The sequence below is a fragment of the Enhydra lutris genome, unplaced genomic scaffold (genome assembly GCF_002288905.1).
Source record: "Enhydra lutris kenyoni isolate GAN:26980312 unplaced genomic scaffold, ASM228890v2 scaffoldscaffold43, whole genome shotgun sequence".
Classification (NCBI taxonomy): Eukaryota; Metazoa; Chordata; class Mammalia; order Carnivora; family Mustelidae; genus Enhydra; species Enhydra lutris.
This window is the reverse complement of record NW_019154127.1, coordinates 6,932,688-6,945,262: the sequence shown is the minus strand read 5'-3', so window position 1 is coordinate 6,945,262 and position 12,575 is coordinate 6,932,688. Positions and strand designations below refer to the sequence as shown.

Below are 12,575 nucleotides of genomic sequence, written 5' to 3'. Positions count from 1 at the left end.
AGATTTTATTTATTTGACAGACAGAGATCACAAGTAGGCAGAGAGGCAGGCAGAGAGAGGAGGAAGCAGCCTCCCTGCTGAGCAGAGAGCCTGATGCGGGACTCAATCCAGGACCCTGGGATCATGACCTGAACCGAAGGCAGAGGCTTAACCCACTGAGCCACCCAGGCGCTCCTTGTTTTTTTGTTTTTAAAGATTTTATTTATTTATTTGAGAAAGAGCACGGGAGCACGGGCAGACGGGAGGAGCAGAGGGAGAAGCAGGCTCTCCGCTGAGCAGAGAGCCCCTGGGGGGGTCGATCTCAGGATGCTTGGATCATGACCTGAGCTGAAGGCAGATGCTTAACTGACTAAGCCACCCAGGCGCCCCAAAGATAAGGTTTTTAAATGCACAGAGCTTATTCATTTCTACCATCCTCTGTTTCCATAATCAAAGTTTTAACCCAGGCTTGGCAAGTGGTTGGGTTCATCAGGACTCAACATGTATTTGTTAATTAAAATTTATCTAAAAATAATCAGCAGAAGATGATGGCTTGAAGTCTCGGATAAGCAATTAAGCAAAAATTACCCCATTCAGGGGCGCCTGGGTGGCTCAGTGGGTTAAGCTTCTGCCTTTGGCTTGGGTCATGATCTCAGGGTCCTGGGATTGAGCCCCGCATTGGGCTCTCTGCTAGGCAGGGAGCCTACATTCCACCCCGCCCCTGCCCTGCCTGCCTCTCTGCCTACTTGTGATCTCTGTCAAAATAAAAAATAAAATTTAAAAAAATCTTAAAAAAAAAATTACCCTATTCATGCTGCTATACCTGAAACCCATAAAAAGTAATCTTTTCTCCAATACATAAAATTCTGAAGAAGATACCAGAAGTTAAAAAATTGATATAATTAGAACTCATAGATAGTCTGACAAACCAAGACCTCTTGGAGCTCAGTTTTCTCACGTGCCAAGAGTTGAGCTAGATGAGCCTCTGTTCTGTCTACGGTTAATGTTTTAGAGCCAACCACCACCTACCTTAATGAAAAAGCATCTTGACCTAGCCTTATTATTAACCTACAGTATTGTTTCTATTTGCAGTATAAAGATCTTTTACTAATTCGTCACTAATTCACTCACTTGAATTTCTGTGTACATGTAGGAGTCTAAGAAATCTGACGACTGCCGAGGCCTTAACCTCCTTATTCACATCAACTCTCATCGGGTTCCCTGAACACAGAAGTTGTGAGTCTCCCAGGAGTGAAGTAACTGCTGACACTGACACGGGGCTCGCTCCACCCAGCACCTTCCCAAATCCTCTGCCCCAGTACCTCTGATCTGGCTACACAAGCTGTCCACTGCCACCGCAGCAGGCTCACTGCCACGCATCAGCCAGAGGGATGCTTCCGGCAGGGAGGCCGCCGGCACCTCGCTCAATGGCTCCTCCTCCCTTGCGGAACAGGAGCCTGTGACCTGCCCCGGCTCCCTCTCCTCCCTCCTTTCCTATCACCCCTCCAGCCCAGCCACACCCGCCCCCTACTGCACCTTGGACACAGGCCCATGCCCCAGATGGTCTCCCCGCCAGCTCGCTCACTGCATCCAGGCCTCTGCTCAAATCTCAAATGTCACGTTATCAGAGCCATCTCTGTCTGAACTAAACCCCACCTTCTTCCTCCCTACCCTATTTCCCTGGCCCGCTTTATTCTTCCTCAGCCTTCTGCACCTGATGTCACATATTTATTGTCTGTCTTCTGCCAACAAAGCCTTATGAACGTTGTGTTCAGTGTCACATCCCCAGCCCCTAGGTGTTCAATATGTCTTGGTCTCACCACTGGATCAGTCTGCCAGGCTGTGGTAACATGGCACCACATGCTGGACGGTGTAAACAACAGAAACGTGTTGTCTCTCAGTTCTGGAGGCCAGAAGTCCGAGATCAAGGAGTCAGCTGGTTGGTTCCTTCTGAGGACTCAAGGGGGAATTCACTCCAGACTGCTCTTCTTACTTTTGGCAGTGTGCTGGCAATCTCTCGTGTTCCTAGCCTTATAATCACATCAGCCAGGTCTCTGCCTTCATCTTCACATGGTGTTGTCCCCCTATGCATGTCTGTGTCTGTGTCCAGATTGCCCCCTTTCGGAAGGACTCCAGTCAGAGTGCAGCACGGCCCACCCTGACGACTTCACTTTAACTCGATGAGCTCTATAAAGACCCAATCTGGGACGCCTGGGTGGCTCAGTTGGTTAAGCGGCTGCCTTCAGCTCAGGTCATGATCCCAGTGTCTTGGGATCGAGTCCCGCATCGGGCTCCTTGCTCAGCAGGGAACCTGCTTCTCCCTCTGCCTCTGCCTGACTCTCGGCCTACTTGTGATCTCTCTCTCTCTCTCTCTGACAAATAAATAAATAAAATCTTAAAAAAAAAAAAAAAAAAAAAAAGACCCAATCTCTAAATAAGGTGACACTCTGAGACACTGGGGGTTAGGACATCAATATATTGGTGGGGGGGCACCTGGGTGGCTTAGTGGGTTAAGCGTCTGTCTGCCTGCGGCTTGGGTCATGACCTCAGGGTCCTGGGATCGAGCCCTGGATCTGGCTTTCTGCTCAGCAGGAGTCTGCTGCCCCCCCCCCCACTGCCTGCTGCTGTGCCTACTCGTGATCTCTCTGTCAAATAAATAAATAAAGTCTTTAAAAAAAAAAAAAACAACATTTTTTTTTTGAAAGACACAATTCAACCCAGAACAACCACTCAGTAGCCATGAGACATAGGGCAAGTCATTAGTAAACCTTCATCGGTAAAATGAGTTTTAGTAATTCACTGCACCTGCTTCATGTGGACAATAAAGACAGTGCCCCTGACATCAGAAAGGTGCATCCCTGCCCCCATATGTGAGCCACGCAGACAGTGACATGAAGAAAGCTCCAGACATGGGCTTGCAGCCAGGCTTTGAGCTCTCTCTGCACTTGCTGGCTCTCATCTTGCAGAAGTCGCTCAGTCTGAGACCAATCTCCAGATACGTTATATTATAAAATAATGCACATCGAGTCCTTAGCACATGGTATGCTCTCTAGCAATGTCAGCTGTCATAGGCAGGGCTGAGGCAAAGATGGACAGTGTCACCTCATCCCACTGATGTCTTGCGAATTTTTTTATTCATCACTTAATCATACATAGAAACAGAAAACAGGAAGCTCCAGCACAGAAAACACAGTAGTACCATTACACAGAACTGGGTATCAACTGTAATAAAAAGTTGTCTTTTTAAACTTTTATTCAATATCACTCATAACCAGCTGCCTACAGACATCAGATGGGGACATCGACCAGACACCTCAAACTAGCCTGTCCCAAAGTGAACCTCTGGTCTCCCTGCCCCCTCCATGGAGCAGGGCTCTCCCTGGGCTTCCTCCCCATTGCATCTTGTGGCTTCTGGGAGAAGACCTGTGAGCCCCACTTGCCTCCTCTTTTTCTCTTGTATCCCAAGTCCAATCCATGAACAAACTGTTATATCTTCAAAGTATATTCAAAATCCAAGCCCTTCTCCACTGGCCCACCTATGTTACCGCAACAGCTCCTAAATGGTCTCCCTGTTTCTGCCTTGCCTGACCCCACCCATTCTCTACCCCCTACAGAGAAGCTGGAACCTGCTCTAGCGTACTAAGACAGGCCATGCTGCCAGCTCAGCTGCTCTCCAGGGTACCCCCCAGCCCCTGACTCAGGGGCCACTGTCAGACTCCAGTTTTATAAGACCTATGAGATTGGATGCCCTCTCCACCCGTTATCTCTATGGCCTTGTGTCTTATACTCTCCCCATCCCTTGCTTGCTTTGTGACCTCACTGGCCTCAGACACACCAGATCCCCTCCACTCGGTCAAAGGGTACCTTCTCAGCAAGTCTCCCATAAAGATCCACTTTGTATGCATCCTCAACACTCACCATCCCCTTCCTTCACTGCTATCTACCATCCTGTATATTTTGTTTATCTTCCAGCTTTCCCCTGGTCCCCATGTGGGCAGGGGCTTGTTGGTTTTGCTCTCTTCTGTGCCCCGATGCCTAGGACAGTACTAGCACATTGTAGGGACTCACACAGCTACTGAATGCACGAATAGCTAATGCTTTTAAAGCTCCTCCAAGAAGAGTTCATCTGTACTTGATAACCAGCATTTTTTAAAAAGATTTTATTTATTATTTGACAGAGACAGAGAGAGAGAGGGAACACAAGCAGGGCAAGTGGGAGAGGGAGAAGCAGGCTTCCCTCTGAGCAGGGAGCCCAATGCAGGGCTCCATCCCAGGACCCTGGGATCATGACCTGAGCTGAAGGCAGAAGCTTAATGACTGAGCCACCCAGGCGCCCGATAACCTGCATTTTAAAAGGTGGGTTAAAATGATTAAACATTTTAGGAAGTTTTTCAGGCATATCGAAAGTGGGCTTGTTTAATAGAATACCTCATGGCTTGAGAATCGCACTGACCAAGTTTATTATTTTAGCTAGCTCAAAATGTGTATGTTCCTAAATAAATCGAAGATGTCCAGTGTTCATGGACTTGGAAGACAATATTGTTCACATAGCAATACTCTCCCAAGTGATCCACAGAGTCACTGCAATCCCTATGAAAATCCCACCTGGCTTGTTGGGAGAAACTGACAAGCGGATCCTAAAATGCATACGGAATTTCAAGGCACCCAGAATAGCCAAAACAATCCAGCACAATAAAGTTGGAATAACAAAGTGATTTCCCCATTTCAAAACTTATTACGAAGCTACAATAATCAAAATGTGTGGGGCTGGCCTAAGGATAGATAGATAGGTCAATGGAAAAGAAACAGAAGTCCAGAAATAAAGCCATCTACTTATGGCCAACTGATTTTCAACAAGGGTTCCAAGGCCGTTGGGAAGAGCAGGCTCTCCAAGAGGTTGTGCTGGGACAACTGGATTTCCTGCAAAAGGTTACACTCAGAGCCTCACTTCACACCATGCATACATATTAGCTCAAAATGGTTCAAATGCCTGAATGTAGGAGCGAAGACTATAAAACTCTCTGAAGAAAATATAGGGGCAAATCTTCATGATCTTGCATTTGGCAATGGTTTCTTAGATAGGACACCAAAAGCACAGCAACAGAAGAAAAAGTAGGTAGCTTGGGACTCCATTAAAATTAAAAACTTCTTTGGAGCCTGGGTGGCTCAGCCAGTTAAGCATCTTTTATCTCAGCTCAGGTCTTGATCTCAGGATCATGAGTTTAAGCCCCGTATTGGGCTCCACGCTGGGTGTGGAACCTACTTAAAAAAAAAGAAACAGAAACAGAAATTTAAAACTTTTGCATAAAGGGCGCCATCAAAAAGGTAAAAAGACAACCTAAGAGTGGGAAACAAAAATTTGCAAACCATATATCCAATAAGGGCCTAGTAACCAGAATATATAGAGAACTCTTACAAATCAACAACAAAAAGACAAACAGCCCAGTTTAAAAAATGGGCAAAGTATTTGAATAGAAATTCTCCAAAGAAGAGACACAGATGGCCAATAAGCCCATGAAAAGATAGCCAAATTATAAGTCACTAGGAAAATGTAAATCAGAACCACAATGAGACAGCATCACGACAGCTATCATGAAGATAAAAAAAAAATTGTGAAGCATTAGTGAGGCTATGAAGAAATGGAAATTCTCGTTCATTGCTGGTGGCATGAGAAGCAGCGGAGCCTCTGAGAAAGCAGGCTGGCGGTTCCTCAAGAAGCTAAACGTAGAATTACCATGTGACTCTGTAATTCCACTTCTAGGTCTATACCCCCAAAGCAGTGTAGACAGGTGTACGCAAACTTGTACACAAATGTTCACAGCAGCACTGGTCACAACCAGCCAGAAGGCAGAAACCCAGATGTCCGTCAACAGATGACTGGATAAATAAAATGTGGCATATCCACATAACGGAGTATTATTCAGCTGTAAACACTGATGGAGCACTGACACACGCTACAACATGGAGGAACCAGGAAACACTCTAAGTGAAAGAAGCCAGACACAGAAGGATACTGTACGTGTGCATGTATACGAAATGTCCAGACACAGAAGTCGATCCGTGGTTGCCAGGGCCTGGGTAGGGGGAGATGGGAGGGTTTCCTTTTGGGCTGGTGAAAACGTTCTGGAACTAGGTGGTGGGGACGGTCGCACCACACTGCGAATGCAGTAAAAGCCACGTGACCGTACACTCGGAAATGGTTAAATGACAAGTTCTAGGTTTTGTGGGATTTTACCTCAACAACAAAAATAACGAACACACCCCCTCCCAAAGTAAGCATGCTATTTTTAGATGCCAGGAGAGTCAAGTACTAAATGAAATACTGAAACACCCAGAAGAACTTGAATATGCCTGAATCCCATTTCAGCACTTCTCCCTTTCCCCTAAAAAAGAGATCCACCTTCATGCAAGATGCGACGGCTCTCTTCAGCTTGCAAATTCCTGAGCTCTACAGCCAAAGGAGTCTCAAGCTCTTAGGTGCTGTTTCCCCACCTCCATCTATCCCAGGCAGGCCAGCCGTGACACTCGCATGTGGTAAATACACTTGTGAGAGACCACGCAGCTTCCCGGCCACTACCCATCATAACTGCCAGCCTTCCTCATGCCCTCCCCGCATTCCCCGAGGAAATAAATGGAGAAATTTTTTCTCTTCATTAGAAGACCCCAGTGTGTGTAACCTCATGAGTAGAGATCTGAAGAGGAGGTATGTGCATCTCCCAAGTCCCACATGGCACTGGGGTTCCAAAGTCAGATATTCTAGGCAGGAGCCCCGGCCAGGCAGCAACGGAGCCCAGGAACAGTGTCTTCAAGCCCAAACCTCTTCTACCTACAGTAGAAGCACTGGGCATTACTAGGTCGTCCTCCTGGGCAGGATGGGAACATTCAGTGGTCCCATCTACAGAACACCAGGTCAAGCATGCACGGGACCAGTTTTGGTCTTCCTAGACCAGACTCTTTTCTCCTCATCCAAACATGCTCACAATTTCTGGACAGATTTCAATATTTAGGTCACCCCTTGGTCTTCCATGAGTTACCGATCAGCAGTCAAATGGCCAAAAAAGTAGACCAAAGAAGAAGTCATAAAAGCCCTAAGTACTACATTGGGGAGGGTATGTGCTATGGTGAGTGCTGTGAAGTGTGTAAACCTGGCGATTCACAGACCTGTACCCCTGGGGATAAAAATATACGTTTATAAAAAATAAAATTTAAAAAAAAAATTAAAAAAAAAATAAAGATGGCAAAAAAAAGTCCTAAGTACTAAGAAGTACATGAAAGATAATTCATCTTTGGGGCACCTGGGTGGTTCAGCATCTCTTGGTTTCGACTCGGGTCATGATCTCAGGGTCCTGGGATAGAGCCCTGCGTTGGGCTCCAAGCTCCATGGGGGAGTCTGCTTGGGATTCTCTCTCTCCCTCTGTCTCTGCACCTCCCTCCACTTTCACTCTCTCAAATAAAATCTTAAAAAAATAAATAAATAAAAATATAATTCATCTTTGAATAACTAATTGGTCAATTTTCAATTAGCAATAATCGCGCCTCGGATAAACCTCATTGACTACGATACTGCCACTGCGCAAAGCTGACTAATTGGTCAATTTTAAAGTTTATCTTATTTAGACTTAAATATAGTGGAGAAAAACACCGTTCAGCTATTCCATCTACAGTATAATTCTATGCCCAGAAAAAAAAAAAAAAAAAGCTGGAAAGAGGTAAATATACTGACGAGGTTAACAGCAGGCAACTGGAATTACAGAATTACAGGTAGATATTATCAGCATTTTCTAATTGTTATAATCAGCATGTCATGTAATAATAAAAAGAATTCCTTGAGATAATAAAGACAGCTGTGTCCCCGCCTCCAGGCGATCGACATATTCTACACCCCACATACCTTGTTGAGCTTGCCCAGCGAAGATATGAGATCCGCCCATTCACTTGAGGACTCGAAATTTCTTAAAGCCTTTTCAATCACCGAAGCGTAATTTCTATATCTGTAATCATTCAGGAGTTCCTGCTCTTCTGGATCCATCTTACATTCTCACAGCGGAGAAAGTATCTAAAAGCGAATCAAGAAAGAAATGAGGGAGCTACTCAAGGACACAGAGCCTTCCCAGCCCAGAGCTACAGAGGACACGTGTCCACAAACACTCCTGTGCACAAACACACTCAGCGATGCAACTCAAATATTTAGCAAGGCTCCTGGGCCCGGCACTGTGGTAGATAAAAGATAAACAGTTCCGGTCCTCTTGGATTCTTATGGAGACAAATGAACAAAGCAGAAAAGCAGCAAAAATGCCAGGATTCCTCTTAACTGACCAAATTAATTCTGGAGTGAAAAGTACAAAGCCTCTCACTAAATATTGCTGCCTGCTGGTAATTCCGAATGCAGGTGGCCCTTCCTACAGTGGGGCATTCATAAAAGCTAAGGCAAAGCAGGTCAGTGCTAGTAATCAGAGCAACCTCTTTAGTGATCCAATCCTTTGCAACTAGACTATGTTAGAGGATTGGGAATATTCTAGAAGAAAATCTGATAGGGAAGAAAGAAGTTTAAAAAATAAGGATGTAAGGGGACGCCTGGGTGGCTCAGTTCGTTAAGCAGCTGCCTTCGGCTCAGGTCATGATCCCAGCGTCCTGGGATCGAGTCCCACATCGGGCTCCTTGCTCAGCGGGGAGCCTGCTTCTCCCTCTGCCTCTGCCTGCCATTCTGTCTGCCTGTGCTTGCTCTCTCTCCCTCTCTCTCTCTCTGACAAATAAATAAATAAAATCTTAAAAAAAAAAAAAAATAAGGATGTAAGAATGCAGTGTCTGACATCAGTGTTGCCAGAAATCCACCAGGTGCCTGTTCAGTAACTAAGCTCCAATCCCCCGCAAATCCCCGCCAACCAGCCACTGGGCTGACAGTTTCATGCCTCCTCCATGTGTAGAGCCTGGACATGGGGTGGTGACGTCAAGGCCAAAGCAATCACCCCTTCATTCTTCTTGCCCTTGTATATTCTTTGACGGATTCTTTTGTTTTTTCCCTGTGGCTAGATGCATTCATTATGTATGAACCAGTGCAGTTATTATAAAGCCTAAGACTGATATGGTCTCATCCCGGCGCCAACAGCAACCATTTCCTCTTTTTATCTCCAATGTGACAAAAGGAAACAAAGAACAGCACGGAATGCTGCACTCATTTGACTTCATGAAAATATCTGTCATTTACATGTGACAATGGACGCAATACGAGTGCATGCTTATGTCAAGTTTTGTTTTTATTCCTTCATTAACAACAACAAAAAATCTGTAGGTCAACCTACTAGTTTATTCAAACAATAACGACTGTGAAATAGTCCACGAGGTATGGAAATGTTCAACGGTTCCCTCCGTCTGGCACCAAGTTCCATACTTCGGCATTTTCTCCAAAGGGACGCATTCGGGCTCTGATTTGCCCTCCTTCTTTAGTCGTCATCTGATTAAGATCTACTCAAAGCGTGGCAGGCATCTACCCTGAAATTCCTTGTCCCTTTTCCATACTAAGGGAACCCGAATTTTGCTCAAGGTAGTGCTAACAGCTCCCCACCTCCTTTGCAGCTGGGTGGCCACACACAGCTCTAGGCAACAAGAGGTCAGTAGAAGCTGGTGGGGGGGCCTCCAGGAGAGCGGTTTGAAAGGAGGTAGACTCCTCTGACCTGGGCCTCTTGCCCATTACTCCTGCCCATCTTTCTGCCGGGAACAAAGGTTTGGTGTTGGAGGTGAAGCCACGTGTGGCAAGCAAGAGGAAACAGCCAACCGTGGTGTGTGACTTTTGTGGATAAGGGGAAAGTCAGAGCGGCTGAGGCCACAGATGACTTTAAGAAGGCACCATGTCAACCCTGAACTTGACGTTTTCTGCACAGAAGAGCTGATCTAAGTCACCGTACAATCAAGGTTTCTGCTACTCACAACCAAACACAATCCTGATTGACATACGAGGCTAGTATTTCACTAGTACATAGTCTGAAAAGACAATAAAATACAGAGCAACATGATATCATTAAACACACGAAGAATGCTGTAGTTGGCTAACCAAGTTGCATGTCATCAGGCAAAATGGCAAACATCATAGATGAAAGAAACTGAACTGTAGGTACAATGAATCTTTCATTTATTGAATCTTTCATTTATTGGCCATGGTGAATTTCTAAGAATCCCATGGTATCCGCTACTTCACTTTCTGGTCATTCTGGGCCCATTCCGATCTGCCCGAGGCCACCACAAATTTCAAGTTTCCAGTGTCAATGGACTTTTTACCTAGGACTGTGCAGTAGACCATTCCCTTCTTCCCAAAACTGCCTCCTTTCAGCCCATACCCTCCCCAGGCCCTGCCAGCCCTGTGCTGGTTTCCACCTCTCCTCTGTTCCTTCTCCTCTGCAGGCTAATCCTACTCTATCCTGTTTCCAAATATTGCTATTACCTGGCACCAAGTTTTGTCCTCTTTCTATCCTTGGTCATCTCCCCATTCCTACAACTCACAGATACCATCTTTCTGCTAATGACCCACGGATTTATAATGCCTGCCCAAATCTCCCCCTCTGAGGTCCAGATTCAAGCAAATACCTACTTGACTCATTTGCCCAGATGTGGCATAGGTGTCTCAAACTTAGTACATCCCAAACTTGCGTCAACAAAATAAGGTCTAGCCATACAAGGACCAAAATACTGATGTATGCTACAGTAAGGGTGAACCTGGGTAATACATAACATAGTGGAAGAAGCCACACAAGAGACCACACTGTATGATTCCATCCACATGACATGTCCAGAACAGGTGAATCTGTAGAGACGGCTAGTAGATAAGCAGTCGCCTAGGGAAGGGAGGAGTAACAAGGAAGAACTGCAAATGGACACAGGAACCTTCCTGGGGTAATGGAAATGTGCTAAAGCTGAATTATGGCAATGGTTGCACAACTCCGTAAATATACTAAAAATCACTTAATTGTACATTGAAATCAATATATAGACTTATGGTCTATAAATTACACCTCAGGGGGCACCTGGGGGGCTCAGTCAGTTAAGCGTCTACCTTCAGCTAGAGTCATGATCTCAGGGTCCTGGGATGGAGCCCAAAGTTAGACTCCCTGCTCAGCAGAGAGTCGGGTTCTCCCTCTCCCTCTGCCCCTCCCCCACTCTGGCTCATGCTCCCTCTCTCCCCCTAATGAATAAAAATCTTTTTAAAAAATTACACCTCAGTAAAGTTGTTTTTTAAAAAACCCTATAGTCTTGATTCTACCTGCTCAGTGCTCCTTCTCCAGTCTTCCTTTCCTCAGAAAGTAGCCCCACCATTCTTGGGACATTTGACATCACCCCGGACTCTTTCTTCTCTTCCCCTGCCTCACTCAACCCAAGTCCTGCTTCTCTTCTTCCAAAACACCTGTGGACTCAATTGCTCTCCATCTCCGCCACACTACTGTGCAAGCTTCCCCTACAGGATTGTGGACACTTCTGTTGGTTCTCCTTCACTCTCGCCCCTCTCCAATGCATTTTCACAGAGCAGTCCAAGAAGACTCTTAAAACATAAATCACAGCACATCCCCACCATGTTTGAACTCTTCCCATTACGCTTACAATAATCCAAACTTCCCCACCCCGTGGCCTACAAGGCTCCAGCTACTTTTCCCTTCGAGGCACTCCCCTTGTCCTAAAATTGATTCAGCCTATCACAGAGACTTTGCACATGCTGCGGCTCTCTGGAAAAATATATCATACACAATAAGACTACCCACTGGTTCCTGGGAAGGCCTCTTTTTCTGAAGTAATAGCCTTTATACTTTTTTTAAAAAGATTTACTTATTTTTAGAGAGAGACAGAGAAAGCGTGTGTGCAAGCAGAAGGAGGGGCAGAGGGAGGAGGAGAGAATTCTCCAGCAGACTCTGCACTGAGCGCGGAGCCCGACTGAGGGCTCCATCCCACGACCCTGAGATCATGACCTGAGCCAAAATCAAGAGTTGGTCACTTAACCAACTGAGCCACCCAGGCACTCTTAGCCTTCCCACCTTTTAAAAATATTAAAGAATGGCAATGAAAGATGTCAATTTATTTTCCCTGTAAGATGTTACTACATCCAAATAGTCCATAATTTACAACATCTCTGAACCACTGCAAAACTCCATGCACAGTCTTCGTCATATCTAAGCACTGGGCAAAGAAACATGGGGAAAACAAACAAACACAGGGTTCCACTTTCATTGTTCATAACATAATACGAGAGGAAATACCTAAACACATAATTTCAATTTCAGGTGACACACACATTGACAGAAAGTGTCCTGAGTTCACACTGGCAAAAGGAAAAAAGACAGAGGAAGCCCAACTACCAGCAGAGGAGTGCTCAGACTCAAAATCTGGGCGGCTAGTTAGGAGGAAGAGAGCCTTGGGGCACCTGGGTGGCTCAGCTGGTGGGGTATCTGCCTTTGCCCCAGGTCATGATCCCGGGGTCTGGGCTTGAGCCCCATAAGGGACTCCCAGCTCAGCGGATCTCCCTCTACCTCTGCAGCTCTCTTGCTTGCATGTGCCCTCTTTCTCTCTCTCTCAAATAAATAAATAAATCTTAAAAAACAAAAAACAAGAGAGAGAGG

General features: G+C 45.8%; 1 protein-coding gene across 1 annotated transcript in view; it reads right to left on the bottom strand.

The window, feature by feature from the left end:
- LOC111155703 (dopey family member 2) overlaps window positions 1-12,575 on the bottom strand; it is a 106,255-nt gene that overhangs the window by 91,864 nt on the left and 1,816 nt on the right. The window contains exon 2 of the mRNA XM_022516017.1: window positions 7,871-8,035. Coding sequence (XP_022371725.1) covers window positions 7,871-8,008 — 138 coding nt within the window. The 5' untranslated portion in view covers window positions 8,009-8,035. The remainder of the gene's footprint in view (window positions 1-7,870; window positions 8,036-12,575) is intronic.